The following is an 18,297-nucleotide window of genomic DNA, read 5'->3' on the forward strand; positions in this document are numbered from 1 at the left end:
ACTGGGCACTGAAACGATGCCCACGTGTTGTTATTCTGTCAGTCATGTTCACGTGCGATGTACTTTGCACCGGTCAGGGCCCGTTTTTATCCTGGACACTTACTGCAGTTTTCTTCGTCGCTGTTGTCCAAGCAATCCATGAAGTTGTCGCAGCGCCGTTCTTTCTCAATGCACAGGAGTCCACACTGGAACGCTGTTGGCTCGCACACTGTGGGGATAGGAAAGGCAGACTGTCACATGCAACACTGGACTTTGTCGGTTAGTCCACCAGAAGTCCTCTTTTTGTCTCATTTGCAGTGCCAGTTTTTTTGCGTTGTCATCACAAAGACTAGTGACGTCAAAATTCTTGTTTCTGTAATTCCACGTGTCAATGTATATCCGCATGTCCAACATTCGTCAAGTATTGCGAAATAGTTTGAGCAAAATCCTAGCCTCCTGCCCAGGTATACAGAAAATGGTTCACAGCTAAATGAAATGACTTTGGTACGTATTTACCCATACTGGTGATCAAATGTCACGTCAGTATTACCCCTGCTCATCGGGCCCAGACACCAACTCCATTTCCTGGGGAGCACACGGCTCCATACCGTTATTTTGTACACCGACGGACATTCACACACACCATTAAAAAACACTGCCGCCCCATCAGGTATGACCAATACCGCCTGGCGACTTCCTAGCGCAAACGAGCAACGGTACCATAAAGCATGTGGGATAAGTTGGATGGGAGATTATAGTATTGACAAGTGGATAATGAACAAGCAGGTGTCTGAATTATTTGGCTACGGCTAGAAACAATGCACAACTCTATGAGAAGCATCTTTAGCCACTCCTGTGTAGTTTTAAGCCGTAGCCACATTATTCAGACGCAGCCTTTCTCGATATCATTCATCTGACACTTACTGTTTTGGATAATCTCGTACATCTCCGTCGGCTGTTGGTATTCGCTGTAGCCAATCACGTAGCCCAGGATCCTGAGGTACTCTGGGAAATCTGCCCCAACCTCGACGGGGTTGTCAAAGGAGATCTCGATGGCAGTCGAGGAGGCCGAAATAGCTCGGACATTGGTCGGTCTCTTCATGCGATCTACGGACAGATCACACCAGGATTTTTATGAACCCCTTTTATCTAGGGTGTCTGAGGATAGGTATAAAGGTCATCACAAAGCTTCATCCTGTACGACGGTTGGTCTAGGTGGGTTTATTTTCTTCACTCCAAATTATTTTCTGGTGAGGAAACCAAATGGTCCTCAAGAGTGAATGCCTGAAGGGCACTGCTGAGGCCTGAAGGAACGTAGACAGAGGAGACGACACAAAATTACAAATTTTACAGGTGGGTGGAAACCTCCGGAATGACACATCACGCACGTTCAGATCCCACATCAATGCCCTCAACAGGTAATCGGGAAAGGAACTGACATTACACAATGTCATGCCTTATTGTCACTTACAGGCACGCTCAAACTGTATGTGGTGTCTCACACGTCCAAACTTATTTCTTCCGTCACACTGGTACGGCCGAAAGTCGCTGTCTTTCGTGTCAATCTGATCAGAAGCGGGAAAAATGCAAGAGAATCGAAGAATGACATCACAGATTTATATAAAGCGCATTTGGGTACTTGCTATTTCCTCCTAAACTCTCCACCTACAAAAACTAATTTATCTACCAGAGCAGAAAACTTTACCAGAGTGGAAAAACTGTTTTATTGACCAGAGTGGAAAAACTGTTTTATTTACCAGAGTGGAAAAACTGTTTTATTTACCAGAGTGGAAAAACTGTTTTATTGACCAGAGTGGAAAAACTGTTTTATTGACCAGAGTGGAAAAACTGTTTTATTGACCAGAGTGGAAAAACTGTTTTATTTACCAGAGTGGAAAAACTGTTTTATTTACCAGAGTGGAAAAACTGTTTTATTTACCAGAGTGGAAAAACTGTTTTATTGACCAGAGTGGAAAAACTGTTTTATTGACCAGAGTGGAAAAACTGTTTTATTTACCAGAGTGGAAAAACTGTTTTATTTACCAGAGTGGAAAAACTTTTTTATTTACCAGAGTGGAAAAATCTAATTTAGTTACCAGAATGTTTCAACGAGTCATAACGCCACTGTACTACAAGCTGTTTTAACCTTAATTTCTATTTTTCTTAGCTGATCACATTTCCTTGTTACGTGGCTGTCTTTTTAATATTTATATCGTTTTAAGTTATATGTATTTATAGATTAATGTAAAGAAATTCCTATTGTTTGTTTTTAAGTGTCTTTATATATTTTTCTGTGTAAGTATTTACTTTTAATGGCTTTTAAATTATGTGAATTTGTTTCTTTATTTTGTAAGCTCACATATAATTTGGCTTATTGCTCACGAAGTGTGGGTAAATAAATAATAAGAATAATGATAAAAAGAACGACTCGAGAAGTTCACTGGTGCATACCAGTGAACTTCTCAAGTCGTTCTTCCCAATGATACCAGACTTGTGGTTGTTACTGAGATAAAATGTAAAACCCGCCGACCCCCCTATCATTTCAGAACAGACGGATACTCAAGACACTTTTACACCATATGATCCTTACTCGCTGGGCTCGGAAACAATCCCGACTCCCCATAGAAAATACCAACCTTTGGTGCAATCATTTCAAGTGCTAGCAGGTTTATCACTCACAGATAACCTCTGTGCTCTCACAGGTATCCACTAGTACTCCTTGGCGGAGAGAGGTAAATATGCCCCATTGCTGGATTAGAACCCCAAGCGCTACGATCAGGAGTTGTGAACGTTAACCACAACGCCACACACAACAGAATATAACAGAATCGATTCAAATATCGCAGCAATGGGCCTGTTTGTTTTGCACGGAATCAGATCTCAACCAGTAATCTGTTGTTGGATCACTGACACCAAAAATCCGCCTAATGGTTGGAGAAAACCGGCATTGGGACCACTGACGGAGACCCAGATCCATGCGAAAAGAAACAGGCCCTGCATGAAGTGATGCAGTCTTCAACTTACAAACAGAGAGCTGGAACCGTTGTTGAAGTCGTAAATGGTGGCATTCCCGGCAACGTCTCCGATGGTGCCGACGAGGGGTTGGCTGTTGACGAACCAGTAGACGATGGGCACCGGGTAGCCATACCAGTGGCAGGTGAGATTCAGCTGGTGACCGATCCAAGAATACACCTTCTTGGTGCTGTAGTCCAGATTAATCACCGGTGCATCTGCGGAAAGTGGAGAGAGAAATGAAAGTGGAAGTGCGGAGGAGTACTGGGGTATAATTTGGAGAAAAACTAGTTGCATGGACCAATCTGTCAAATTGGCATCAGGAAACACTTGCACAGGGTCTATTTCTGGTAATGACACCAAGGATTCCTCAAAAGCGCCCTGGGCATCGTAGCTTGCAGGCCTGAAGACACCTGAGCAGCTAGTGGAGAGCCAATCGGCTCTGAGGTGAACAAAGAGGGCGTGTTTTTGGTACTCACTGCCTAGGAGCGCCACGAGGCACGCAAGTATATGCCCGTTTGACGCGGAGCACACTGAGTACGTGTAACTAATTTACTCCAGCATGTATGGTCTTTGTGTACACGCAGAATGTGTGCAAGAACCCGCCTGTCACCACCTGTCTGTCTTTTCGCCGAATGGGGGTGCACTTCTGCTCGAGCAGATAAGGAACAGCCAATAAGATTTTACACTTAGCACGATGCTGTTACGCCCATGTCTTAACGAACAAAATCCTGCCAACCAAACTACAAAATTCATGCCAAAGACACAGGGTCATCGAAAGTTCACGTGGAACTGCTTAAAAAGTCTCAGGGGGGTACTCACATCTGACATGTAGGAAGTGATGCGACATGGCGTAGCCACCGTTATTGCGGGCAAAGCAGGTATAGTCACCTTCGTCGCCCCGGTGGATGTCAGTGATGGTGAGGGACAGGCTACCTGGCTGGCCGGCATCGGGGCCCGTCCCTGTCTCCTGCTGTATCACGATTCGTGAGTCCACCTGCAAGGTTGGGAAGCATACACAATGCAAACAATACAGAGGTTTATACAAGTACCTAAAGGTTGAACAAGAATAAGTATAAGGTTAACAAGAATATCATAGGATACTTCTACATGTACACGTGCCAGTTCACTTGCAGGGTTAAGGGAGAATGCCTGAATTCAACAGTAGGTAACTAAAAGTTGACAAGGTGTAACAAGGGTTTAACAAGGTTTGATCACTTTTTAACATGGTTTTCTGGGTACCTTAGGGTAAAAGCTTGAGCAATCCCACAAGTCCACTTGCAAGCTTTGGAAAGAATGCATAAATTCAACAGGAGGTTGCACAAGTTTTACATTAAGGTTTTACTTCTGTGGTTTCAAGCATGATGTTTCACTTATATATTGCCGCGAATAAAACCTACAGATAAGTACTAAAAGTGTATTGGCACATGTGTACCCTTAACAGTTCTTTAAAAAAAATTATGTTTGCTGTGACTACCACCGTTTAAAATTAATTTGTAACTGTAACAGAGGGATCCCAATGCGACGCTTTTAGCGTCGATCTGCGCAAGACTAGTGCCCAGACATCTTCCTCCACCCACAACGCAGCCCAAAGGTCTCCCGCGATTTCTTGGCCCGTGCACTGACCTGTACTCCCATGGGCAGCCACTTCTCGTAGCGTTTGAACTGCAGCGCCAGATTCTCCCGGTCCCCGCGCATGATGTCGCAGAAGAACGTGACACTCTCCCGCTCGTCCTTCTCTTGGGTGACGGCCCGGGTGGGGGTGGGTGGGATGTCCACCGTCAGCACGCCGTCACGCCGATCGTAGCCCGCCGGGTTGGAGACCTGCGCGCACGGCAAGTATTACTCTATTACTCAGTTGAACAACCATGTAAATGATTTCATTTTACACCCGACCGTCGAAAATAACATTACTGAAAATTCTCCACACACAGGCTTTCAGACACTGCTGAGAATGTGAAAACTCCCGCTACGGACCTGGCAGGTGTAGCGCTTCTGGTCATCCTTCTCCAAGTTGAGGATGGTCAGGCGCTTGCCGTCCTCCTCAATCAGGTACTTGGCGGGGTCTTCCAGGGCCTCCGAGCCGTCATACCAGGTGTAGTCGGGCTGGGGCTCCCCGATGGCCTCGCAGGTGAAGAAGGCGCTCGTCCCTTCTGTGGCGTTCTTGTTGATCGGGGGATACCTGATCTTCGGTATCACTGAAAGAGGTTTACACACACAAAAAAAAACACATGTCAAAAAAATTCAGAGCCTGGCTGAAAAGTTTCATCTTCAAATGTAACTTTGCCAAATAAAAAAAGGACTGCGGTATGCTCAAACATATACCACACGCATACAGCTTCGTAGATCTCCGCAAGGATCACAATTGCCGCCATAAAATCATGATCTTTGACAACTCAACACCTTCCGTTTTATGTACATGTACCAAGAGCTGTTATGTACGTATTAATAGGCATTTGCACTCTGCAGTGGAACATGTAGCTAATGCACTTTAAAACACAATTCCCCAGTACCCCAAAAATCACCTATCTTTCAAAGGCAATGGAATGTAAACTCCCTTGTGCCACACAGTTGAAAGAACTTTGATATCATATTTTCAAGATGTATTTTTTTTTTAGTAAGCTTGTGACTTTTTTCGCAAGCTCTCGGACAAGCACTGAGCGTACAGTGCTTATTAATATGTACGTTGGGTAAGAGCAAAACCCGTTATATAAATTTGATATCATATGTGAAAAAAATTCTCAACTTTGACTTCAGTCAACGCCTTCATAACCTGATAACTATGTCACAGAACCCTCACTCTACAGAGCAATTCTATTTCATATTTTAAAAAAAAAGTTGTTTTAATGAGGTGAAGTATAACACAAATGCGCAATCCAACTCACTGTAGACGTCTGCCTGGATGGTGAGCACAGTGGCCACGCCAATGTCTGGTATAGAGCCTCGACAGTTGTAAGATCCCTCATCATTCAGTGTGACATTATCAATGGTCAAGCCATACATGTCTGTGATGAGGTAACGACCTCCTGTAAAGGGTTAAGAATCCAAGGACGACCGTAAGAAAAGGGAACAACTGATACTTTCCGTGGGAACCAACCTAACAAAATTGTCACAAATCAGATTAATTGGCCTTGTGCCAATGTATGTTTATTTTCAATATTTAGGTTTTGCCAATGTGCCTACGTAACAATCAATGTATATTCACACAGTATTTTCAATGTGGTCCAAGAGCTGTGGAAAAAATCCCAAGCTTGCTCAGATGAGATTCGAACCTACGACTTCCTGCTTACTAGTGTAGACGTCTTAACCACTAGACCAACCAGCACACCCAGTCTGCCGGGATTGGTTGGTTGGCTTGAATCCAATGTAGCAGCGGATACCGCTAGTGGTCAATGACGTCAGTGGGTTTTGCACGGGGTAGGGATGTTCATTTCATATCAGGTTTTGCTCTCATGCTGATGTCGGCACTGCAATGGATTTGAGCCAGTCAGCAAATCTCGGTCAACAGGTCAACAGGTGAGGAAATAAGCACTAGTTAAAGTAGGAAGTTGGTTGAATGACTTGGGATTCTTCTGCAACTCTAAGAGCACGGTCAGAATACAGTTTGATGTATGTCATAGCAGCTTCATGTAGCTGATATTTATTACGTCTGTTCCTATGACTGGAATTGACTTGCCGTCTGTGATGGGCCCATTGGGTCCGTCCCATGACACCACAGTGTTGGCCTCTCCACGCATCGTGCACAACAAACTCCCCGACTCATGGTAGGTCATCCACTGGCTTTTCTCCGCATCCTCGTTAACCAAAGTCACGGGTACTACACAGGGAAAGAGGGCAAAGGAAACCAATTCCTGAAATTCAATATTATTTTGGATTATCAATCCGTAGCTGACATTCAACCAACCCGGGAAGTTTCAAAGAAAACAAACATACATGTATGTACTCTGACTATATACATGTATGTATACATGTACATTGTTTCCAACATGTACATTGTTTCCAACATATACATTGTTTCCAACATGTACATTTGAAATTCAACAAAAAGATCTGAGATCTGATTCTTGCAGGGAATTCATGCCTACTTTCCCAGTTTCATGTACATGTGAATCAAAACTCAGCAGCATGCAGTGCACTTACGTATACCACATACGTGTAGACTGCTGTTCATAAATTGCCCTTGATGAAATTGGTACCGTACCCATTATAAAATGAATTTTTGTCTTCCGTAACTTACAGATATTTTACATGTACATTAATGCTTTGAATACTAAAACTCAACAACATGCAGTAGATATAGATTGCTGTTTAATTTCCGTTCATGAAACTGGTACCCATTATAAAATGACTTTCCCTTCCATAAGCTACAGATAGTTTACTTGTACTTTTATGCCTTGAATACTAGAACACACTACTTAAAAATATTTTTTCGTTGTTCCAACAAAATCATCAGTAGCAATTTTCACAGTTTTATTTTTTGCAAACATTCAAACGGGAAATTCTCTCTCTAGTTATGTAACAGAGGACAAAAGCTTTATATCATTGGGATAGGCTCCAGTAAACCTTATGTAAATTTGTTGACTAAAATAAAATAACCAAACAGCCTCTAAGACACCATGGAGATGCCAGCAACACATGACCTCCATTCTCTCAGTCGGTTTTCGGGGGAAGATTTCAAGAGGGCAACTCACTGTAGACATTGATGTTGATGCTCTGGGTTTCCCCGTCGGCGCGGCACACGTACCCGCCGCTAGCAGCCTTCAGAATGTTGCTCAAATGCATCCTGGTGTACTTCAGGCCCGTGTCAGGGTTGGTGTGAAAACTCACCTGCTTGTCGTTAGAACCACCTGTACAGATACAACCAAATAAGGTTAGGGCCTACCATGTTCAGATCGATTCGAGTATTTTCAGACAAGTACCATTTATAAGATGATCATCTTTCCTGAACATGCAACTCATCGAGATTGATAGTAAAGTATCCGTGTGACCGCCCAGTCACACATCGGTGACCCTTTTTCTCGAAAACATCCAGGTCAGGTTCTCGAGCATGTCGAGCAGATTTTTAAATACCGGTACACAGCTCAATACTGCACAAATGTACATGTACTTGTCTTCCTTTGGTTTTTTTAAGGGAAATGTGACCCAAAGTTTCCTCAACCCTAACTCCCTAAGGTGTGTAAAACTTAAAATCAAAATATTCGGCCATGTTGGGGGTTAATTTCTTTGGCCAACAACGCCCATTCGGCAAATATAAATTCATAGTTTAACTTAGTACATGTACCATGTGTACTGCAGAACCACAAGCAGACAAGACTTTATCTTTTGTACACGTACATATATTTCTCCAATTTTTTAGGTAATAAACAGTGTTCTAGCTAGGACCATTTGAGTGCCGGGTAAATTTTTGGCTTACAAAGCATAGTGAGCGCAGTTCTTAATGCTTTCTGAAGCTTGAAAACTAGAGGACAAAATCCGAGCGATGACCATTTTCAAAATCAACTACTGGTCAATTGTTGCCGGATACTAAGGACATGTTATGAGGTACACAGTGTACCGATACCATAGTCTACGAACAGGTTACCAGGGAAAATTGAACAAAGGTTGACAAATGGTCATCACTAATGCTACCAACCTCCACCCGCTGGCCCGACCACTTGACCGTAGGGGTCTACCCATTCTGGCTGGGTGCCAAACAGGTCCATATTGGTGCACGTCGTGGTGGCACTTCCATATTCAGGAACATTAAAAGTGGGATAGATGGGCTCGATCTTCAAGGCAGCATCTGTAAAAAAAAAACAAAAAAACACTGGGGCCGTCAGAAGGGAACCAATAACAATATGTCTACATGAGCCAGTATCGGTAAGCTTGTAGCTTGTGGTTGGTTGACATGGTTGATGGGTGCATTAAGATGTACACATATACATGTACAGTACTTACTGTAAGCTTCAAAATGAATAGACAATGATTATTGGTCTAAATACGGTGCTTTAAACTTTGCTTTTGTGTCACAGAAATATGACCGCCCTGCAAACCAACATGTACATGTAGCAAACAACAAACAGCACACTGGTATAAGCATTCATGTCGCGCACACTGAACACTGTTCAAATTAAAGTAAGGCCTACATGTACCGGTGCATAAATGTACATGTATGTATGCATGATAAACCTTTCTGCAGGGGATCATTACATTTTTGTGTACCTGGAAGCATACAGGTATCGGTGCTCTACACATTGTACAGGTGCGTATGTTATGTACATGTATGTGTGTACCGGTACAAGTAAACATATTCAATTTTGGCAAAGACTATCTTTATCCTATGCGCATGCACTACAGTATTCTTACAAATGGGTCATTAGGGAGACATTTCAATGTATCCCTAATGAATTAGGTTAGAATGGTGGAAATGGTTAGAATAGCGCATTACCAGGGGTTTGATGAGAACTGTGCAATACAGTCACGTTGCCTGCTGCCATGGATCGACTAATCAGAATTTACTGTAATACTACACATTCATCATTAATGTATGTACTGGTTACATGTGCAGAGTTATACAATATTGGCATTGGGCATGTTGGGTGCAACCCATTTCAACATGTTTAATTATATTTCCTCATGTACAGTGCAGTATGTACAATGTGCATCATGCATGTCATGTACACATGTGCATTAAAAACAAACAAAATGCATAGCCTGACCAACCAATTCCTTTTTCCCTACATGTACGTACATGCACACTGTACAATACATGTACATTACATGTACATGTGTAAACTGACTAATTGGCCGGGGCCGCTACTCCAATACGGTTTAAAAATGTCCTATTTTCGGGAATTACTAGCATAGGTAAGTGTTGACACAAGCATTCTGCCTCACACAGAGACAGCGGTCAGTCACAGGCTGTCTCCTTTGTATGCAATATTTGGTTTCCATGCTTAGGAGCAAACTCCAAAGTGCATTGTGCACAAGCATAATGGTTCAATGCCAGTGCCAAATAGAAACCAGACAAAAAAGCTGCGAAAGAACAAAATGAAACTGCACAAATGTATACACGTACAAGTACACAAAAGCATCTAATGAAAGACCATGTTACACTGTACATGTACATGTACATTATTGTAGGAGAGGAATTAACCAGAAAATTCTTCATGCACAATATTAGACAGAAAATGGACACCCAGTGTCTTTTAACACATATATGAAAGCTAAAGCTACATGTATGTGCAATGCAGGTACATGTATAGGCATGCATGTACATGTACATGTAAGTACATTCATGGATTTATAAATACATTTACGAGGTGTCACTGCATGCCTTATATGACAGCGTCATTTTGATGAGTACTGACAGTTTCTACAAACACAGGATACATTTTGCATATCCTTTGTCATATTCCCGAGTCCTCGTTTACTGATGAGATTTATATGTTTTAAAATGCTACATATTCAAAAACTTCACTTTCTACTGAAATGCAACAGCAATATTGTTCAGAAATCAATTAGACAACCCAAAATGAAAATCATCCAATTGTCATGGGTTCGAGTCCCATCCAAGTAAGCTTGTGAATTTTTTACAAGCCTCGGGACAAGCACTAAGTATGTAGGACAAAACGCATAATCAAACTTAAAATCTCCCGAGGCAAAATCACGAGAATACCATACATATTTAAATGTTGCAGATACTGGTATTAAAAAAATGCCAAAACCTCTTCAAAGCACCGACGCGTGCACTCAGAGGTGAGTGCAAACATGCGGTACTTCACTGATTATCAGCCTTTTCCCTGAAATTCACACAACCACTTTTGTTATGCTGTTGCTTTTTGGTAGTATTGGTCGATTCTACACTTTTACTACCCTCAAATTGCCATCCATAATTTTCATCATTTTCACGATTTTACAAAAAGTAGAATTTTCACTACCCTACCCCCTCCAAAGTGTACATCAGCGGGCAAAACAAGATGATGGATGGGGAGCTCCATTGGCGAAATCCCCTATTGCCGGGATACAATGATGTACATGTACGGTAGGCTAAGTACATGTACATGTAAATGTTTTGTGGTTCACAGAAATATAAATTTCAAATAAAACGTTGTTTAAAACACCTGAAAAGTCAAGGCTTGAAAAGCAGTGAATAACTTGCATATGTGGGATAAAGAAAGCAGCCCGGAGCTACCAGTAGCTAGCAACACCCACAAAATTGGAAAGTGACTCCCGATTCGCACGTTGACAGATCATCGTTTTTCATATTCAGAAAAAGCATACACGGGGTTTTAACCCGCGTCCCCCATACGGTTTGTAATGTACGCTCGTGAAAATGATGAAAAGTATGGATGGCCCCTAAGGCCTCGCATTTTTACACCCATACATGTACATTTACCGGTATTTACATGTCCCCAGTACGTACAGTGTGTACATGCAGAATTAAGCATCAAGGAAAGTGTCAACAAATACTACCATTTTTATGCAGACAAAATTGTCAGAAAAATGAAGTGGGCTCCTACCGTACATGTACATGTACATATCCTACAACTAATTAATCACATTTACATTGTATTTCAACTGACTGCTGAGGGTGAAATTTTGCACGCAACCGACGTATGAAAAGGAAGATAACGGCCTCCGTCACCTGTTAAAAAGTTTTGTTTTCAGGTGAGAATTTGCATCCACTTTGTTTCCTAAAGCCTCCTACTGGCAAATGTAAGAATATTGGACACTGTACATGCAGGCCGGTGTGGGACGGCAGGTAGGACCTACACATCGACATGTATATGTATGTATGTTGTACATGTATGCAGTTACCATAGGCGCTAGGCTGTCATGCTGATTCAGCGTCAATAATCATGGGTCATGCTATTTAGCGTCAACAAGCGTCAACAAAGTGTCCAGAAGTTAATAAAGCATATTTATGCTAAAATTTTATACTTATGATATTAACCGGGCTCCTATATATCATATTCAATGTATAATATTTTTCTCAAATGGTATTTAAGCCTGGAAATTCGAGCGACAAAGTTGGGCCTGCTTGTGCAGCCCGACCGACTGCCATCTTATTTTCTTGAGGATGGCAGAGAAAAGAAAGACGGCTGCCCCCACACACTGCAAAGAACATTTTGGCTGTTTTGATTGTGCCAACTTACCCTTCCATCACAGCTATTTGTGCAACCAAATTTCATACATGCCTTCTTGGTAAAGTTAGGGGTGCAGTTGTATTTCTGTGCGCGAGCTCATTGATATTTTGTGATCCCACACGGTTTTTAAAATAAGACATGCCATAATCAGGAGGCATCATAGAAATATTTCTATAAATCCCGAATTTAGGACTGACAGTTTCCAGTTCGGGGCATTTCTTTCACTAAAAGCTCCAAATTGCAGACCTATTTTGGATAGAGGCGGGCGGTTACATTCAGAAATGAGCACTTAGTTTTACTGCTATTTTGGGGGTACATTTATCTTCATTCAAAGACGGAAAAAAATATTTTTGCTGCTAACCCCTATGAAATTGAAACGGAAAGTGATCTTCTGACCACGAATCTTCAATTTGCAGTGAAAAAACGGAGGCCAACCTCTTCACGAGAGTCACCAGGCGGCGATACATATTTCAGTCCGATTTTGCACTGTTTTTATGGCCGCGTATTTGGTGTAGTGAAACCTCAGATCAGATGGGGAGGTTTATTCACCTTTTTATATCCTCATTAAATTGGTGAAATTCTTGAGTACTTTGCCCATCCACACTACAGAAAATCTGCAGCCATGGCAGCATGTACCCTCAATAACTGTCGGCTGGCTATGTGACAGCTTGACCAATCCCAACACAACTCCAATCTTTTCCTTTCGTTTTCCTGTCACCCACAGATGAAAGCCATAGGCCTACTGTGATTAGCCCCATTTGCTTACAGTTCTGAGAGTAAACTTCCTCTGTGGAGAATGTAAGTGCCATGACTACGATCTTGTAATCTGTCTCTGCTGTCAAGTGTCAATGTCCAAGTAATAGCCTAGTTTCCTTTTCTCTTTTCCCAGACTAGCCAGAGATAGCACGGTGTGCATGACATGGATATAATTTATCCGGCATGTTTCGCTAGGCTAGTACCGAGTAGTAGTACTCAGTAGTAATAGTAGGGGCGATTTCGGAATATCAGCATGACTGGGCCCTGGTACTAGGCCCTACTACATTGTACATGGCCTATTCAAGGCTCAAGCATTGGTAGTGGTACATTAATTTTTAAGCAATCAACACGATCAGATGATCAATTCAATTTCAAGTGACTTTCTCAAGTAAACCGAGACTTTATCTGACGAGTGTCTAGAACCAGGACCCACTTTTTACTTGAACCTATTTGACGTGGATCGTACGTTTGACCAATGACGCAAACTCAACTGAGTCAACCGCCCCGGCGCGGTACGCCCGCCATATTTTGACAGGGAGCCAATGTACATGTACGGTAGGCCCATACTGCATAGCCTTTGTGGACGCGAGTTGACAAGAACGACACAACCGCTTCCCCATAACCGACAACCAAGTGATAGTTTCACACATCTCGATCTTGTTACTTTCAATCGGTAAAATTTACCTGAAAATCCAACGGCATATAAAGCTAGGAGTACTAATTTCCAAGATAACATGTTTCTCGGGGAAGATGCGACATCAAAAGCTGATCAAAACGAATGAAATTTCCTCATTCTATACAGAAACACGGCGTACAAAAAAGTCACCACTCGACTCGACTGTGCTACGTACAAACTTAAACGCTGGCGGCCGGCACTAGACTAGTGTTATTCGCGCAAACTTGGTTCTGCGCAAATTCCTACTTTGCGTTCGCTAGTTCACAAACATCAGAAAAACAGTTAAACTATGGAGGTTGGCCTCGCGTTTCATTGAAAATTCAAGGTTAGGGCTAGAAGTTTAGTTTTTATGAGGGTTAACCACACGAATTTTGTTATTCACCCTTCCCCCAAAATGGCTCCAAACAGGTGGTGGCAATTAATTTTTGAAAGTCCAAGTGAAGTGACAAGTCAAAGTCGAGCCACAAGTCATTTGGTCCAGTAACAAGTCAAGTCACAAGTCTTTTAGTCCAACTACTAGTCAAGTCGCGCATTATTTTACCTAGCTGTAATAAATAAACGGGGTGGGGCATCAACTTGACAGCCGCAGTTCAAGAGCTGTTTTTGTGGGAGGGCTAGACCGTCAGCACGTGACGTCACCTTTTCACTTTCGCTTCTGCTGTTGAACTACATGTACGACTACAACTTCAGACTTGGCGTAGTTTTATGATAAACTTAACTTGCTTACATGTACATGTACTATTTACACTTCATAACATTTTCCACGTACTACATAGATACATGTACATGTATACTACACATGCAGCCATGTACAATGTACAGTCAACTGTGATACCTGATGCTGGCCATCATTTTACATGATCTACAGGACTGTCAGCTCTGTTGATGAGCTAGGAAGATGGCTCTGACGAAGGGCTGCGTCCGAAGTTTCGTACGGTTTGTGGCCTGAAATTTACGCACGAGTCGGCGTAGTAAGTAGCCAGCAACGGCCACAGTGGAGTCATCTGTGACTTCAGCCAACTTGAGTCCGACGTGGCCCTGGGCAAACAAGACCAAAGTAAAAGTCGCCGAGCCAAATGAAATCCTGCGCTGATCATTTTACGCACTGCAGGGCGAAAGTTGACTGACCTAATTTAAAACTTTGGCCCAATTGCCGGGTTCAATTGGGTTGTTTTCAGACCTGTGTTGGTATTAAACAAGTCACTAATGTGCAAGTCCAAGTCGGGTCACAAGTCAAAAACTGACAGTTACAAGAGAGTCACGAGTCACGAAAATAGTGACTTGAGTTCGACTCGAGTCAAAGTCAAGTGACTCGAGTCTAAAACTCTGGCAAACAGCAGTGAAAGTATGCGCTCAGATTCTGAATATAGCTGCCCGCCTCTCTGAGTGCTATAGCTAGCTTGGGAGAGTTAGACTGGCTCCCTTCCCGAACGTAGTCTTCTGAGACGTAGGGGAACAGTCAGGCGCAGTTTTCAGACCAATTTCTTTTGGGGTGGGGGCTAGACACTTTGTACGTTTCGACGTCATCTCCTTATTCTCGCTCTGCTCTTTCACTTTGGGAGTTAAAAAGCGCCCCTATACTATTACGTAGAACTGCGCACTTGCCGCCTCTATATTGCTAGGTTGGAAGTTTTTGTGAATGGAATACCCCGAGTTACAAGCCACAAGTCACTATCATTATTTATGTAAATATTTTTTACGATTAATTGGTCCCGACTATGGCACAGCTGTAGGTCAAGTTCTGGCGGTCTGTTCTTGACACTAACCTTAGCCCTTTGAGTTGTTAAATTCTCACTTTCTACCTTGAAAAGATTTTGTCTGCGGTTCAGGTACGCTCAGTAAGCGGCGGGGGGGGGGTCTCGACTATCGCATTATCTTCCATGATTGTCGCAGAACTTAGTTTGTGAACAAATGAAGAGAGAAAGAATGGGAATGGGTTGTTTTAAAGGAAACAAAATAGCCTCTCTTAGTGAGGAAAATTCAAGTTTGACTCTGTTTTCCGGTCATTTGCTTAAAGATGGCTTTACTGAGAGAACGAAATACCTTAATTTACTCATTAACACATTTTAATCCGGTAAGGAACGACTTCAATTTCTTTCTCTTTTTTTAACCCCGTTCCTAAATGCACGCAACAAACTTTGACATTCATCTTATGAAGCATAAGAATATGGAGGTTTCGCAATAATATTTTCATTCTTTTGGTGGACCATTCTTTAATCGATATGAAACAACCCCTAACCTTAAAAGAGCGGCCCATCTCAGACACCCGGGGGATATTCCGCTCCAGAACTTGGCTTTACCGCTCTCAATGTTTTTAGACTTAGCATGCAACACTCCTTATCAGTACAAAGGTGAAGTTTGAAGTAAATCAATGTTGTGATTTTGTTGTTAATGTTACAAGTTCAAGGCTATATGAGCGCCAGCCCGCATTAAGCACCGCACAGAAAAGAATACATTTTTGGCTAACCTGCAGGTTTCAGCAAGTGGGCGCTGCGCAAGAACAGAATGTCTGATTTTGCAAAATTTGTGTCAAAATTACGGCAAAGGGTTCCAAAAAAGTCCTAAAGGGGTTAACTCCTGAAAGGGCAATGCTACGATATCAAGAAAAAAATGTCGAGGGGGCGGATTCCGGCCTTGACTTTTTTATTGGGTTAAAATGTCTGCTTCCTGAGGTCCATGTTCCCAAGAATTATGGCCATTCTATTAGGCCTGAATTATTTTATTCATTCTAAATATTCCTTTAAATTTGAAATGCAATCAATCTGAGACGGTAAAGCCGATATAATTAATTACCCTGAAGGATGACAATAATACTTGGAAGGAGACTTGAGTGCGTATACGCACACATGCAAGCAGTTTTCATCTCAAAAGCCTTTATTTTGACCCCGAAAAAAATCGGGCAATTGCGCACGGTTTTTTCAGAAACCTTTGACCGCAAAGTCAGTGACACCCGGGATACTCTATGTGTTGGGCGGTGTTTGAGATAATTGTTGAAAACATTGAAGGACATGGTGGACAAAAATTTACAAAGCGAAGAAATATTTGTCGGTATAATGCAGTCACAGAGAAATGCTGACCATATAAATCAAAGAAAACTGAAGAAAATCGTGTTTGGGGGTCAGGTGGGTTGCATAAATCCAATTAATTAGTGCAGCCACGATGAATTTTTAGACACATTTTTTTTCTGAAATTTTGTACTCGTCTTCAATGGATGAAAACTCTTTTGCATTCCCATTTGGTTAAATGCACTGAAAGTACACTTTTTCAAACACTTGAAATTATGCTCTCCTGGACAAGTGAATGGGCTGCTGCTGTGATTCATTAGCACAAAAACCAAAACGGCAGCAAACTACTCTTTGGGACTGTGAAACAAAAGCAAACAATAAGGTTATCTGAGACACAAAGGTGCATTGAAGGTCTGTATTAATTAAAAATTGATTCCAACTGCCCTTGAACGCATCTAGCGCGTGCCGCAACCACACCCCACATGTTTGGACGGAATAACCACTGTACCACTTGATCAGTTGGGTAGAAGGTTTACCTCCCAAACACTTCTCAAAATCTTGGTTGAGAACTCAAGGCAGTAAAACTTGAATGCTACAGCACTCTCACAAATGTGGAAACTTGGCGCATACCTGCAAAACTTGTGCAAAGTGCGATCGCATATATTCATTGGCAAAATTGAAATTATAGTGCGCAAACTTTCTAATGGAACCTGAAAGTAAAAGGTCGCGCAGAGCGAGATTCAAAAACCCTTGCGCGGTCCGCCTATGGGGATTTTACATGGGGCCGTCCTATCACATTCGATAAGTTTGGAAGAACTGAACAGACATACATGAAACACTCATGTTGGAGTATTACCCTTGTCTTCCTCAAGTAATATCAGTTGGAAATGGGTAAAAAAATTTCATTAGGCTAACGACCTTTCGCACCTGGCAGTTCATTCCTAGTTATAGGTCTCTTTGTTCATGCACATTTGTTTTCACTCCCCATGCTTACAGGAAAGCGAGATTGTGCAACGCGACGTTGCAAAGATTTACCTGCCTGCAGTAGATGGGTTCCAGATTCCGCTGAGTTGACATGACGCAGTTCTTTTCAGTATAGATTAGATAAAATATTAGAATCTTTCGTATAAAAGTAGTTTATTACCTTATAAATAAACATATGCGAGCTTATTTTGAACTGTTTTTATTTGACTTTTATAGACAGACTACCAGTTTCATTCCATAAACGTTTTGCGTACGAGACCGCCGAATTGCATTGTTCTTCATATATTTTAATCATGGAGTAATTAATGAATATTGATGGCAGTTTTTGGCATGATATTTCTCTTTTAGGCCAAGTAATTTTTCAGTTCCTATAAATTGATATGCCAGCAAATATTTTCCAACGGCCTTTTTTTCCGAGTTGATTTTTTCCGAAGTAACTTAATGGTAAAATATTACAAATTCGAACTTATTGCACGTTATTTTTCCTATTCAAGGGTTCTGGAAGCGCGCCATCATGGAGTCAACTTTCAAGCTCTGTTAATGTGCATGAGCGCACTTTGAAAATCGGTGCGCAAGTCTAAACTTGCGCAGTTTAAACTTGCGCAGGGTGTTTGGGCTCAACAATGCATGCCAATAAGCGAAGTCATCTGACCTTTGCCATTGTTATTTAAATGTATGCGAAATACAGCAACGTCACAAATAAACATATCAAACGGAGGTACATGTATTTTCAATGTGAGAGCAATTTAATACGGAA

The 18,297-nt window shown here is 42.0% G+C and overlaps 1 protein-coding gene across 12 annotated transcripts in view; it reads right to left on the reverse strand.

The window, feature by feature from the left end:
• The window catches only part of LOC110986479 (neural cell adhesion molecule 1-like), a 34,982-nt gene extending 21,248 nt beyond the window's left edge, over window positions 1-13,734 (reverse strand). For all 12 annotated transcript variants that reach the window (XM_022248371.2, XM_022248369.2, XM_022248368.2 and 9 more), the window contains exons 1-12: window positions 13,560-13,734; window positions 8,624-8,773; window positions 7,683-7,838; window positions 6,668-6,808; window positions 5,877-6,017; window positions 4,969-5,189; window positions 4,618-4,815; window positions 3,814-3,988; window positions 3,004-3,209; window positions 1,451-1,544; window positions 904-1,086; window positions 104-208 (exon numbers count right to left, since the gene is read on the reverse strand). In XM_022248371.2, coding sequence (XP_022104063.2) covers window positions 104-208; window positions 904-1,086; window positions 1,451-1,544; window positions 3,004-3,209; window positions 3,814-3,988; window positions 4,618-4,815; window positions 4,969-5,189; window positions 5,877-6,017; window positions 6,668-6,808; window positions 7,683-7,838; window positions 8,624-8,773; window positions 13,560-13,611 — 1,822 coding nt within the window. In that variant the 5' untranslated portion in view covers window positions 13,612-13,734. The remainder of the gene's footprint in view (window positions 1-103; window positions 209-903; window positions 1,087-1,450; window positions 1,545-3,003; window positions 3,210-3,813; window positions 3,989-4,617; window positions 4,816-4,968; window positions 5,190-5,876; window positions 6,018-6,667; window positions 6,809-7,682; window positions 7,839-8,623; window positions 8,774-13,559) is intronic.
• Window positions 13,735-18,297: the final 4,563 nt, after the last annotated feature.

Source organism: Acanthaster planci, linkage group LG10 (assembly GCF_054643075.1).
Source record: "Acanthaster planci isolate LZ-2023a linkage group LG10, COTS_SCS, whole genome shotgun sequence".
NCBI lineage: Eukaryota > Metazoa > Echinodermata > Asteroidea > Valvatida > Acanthasteridae > Acanthaster > Acanthaster planci.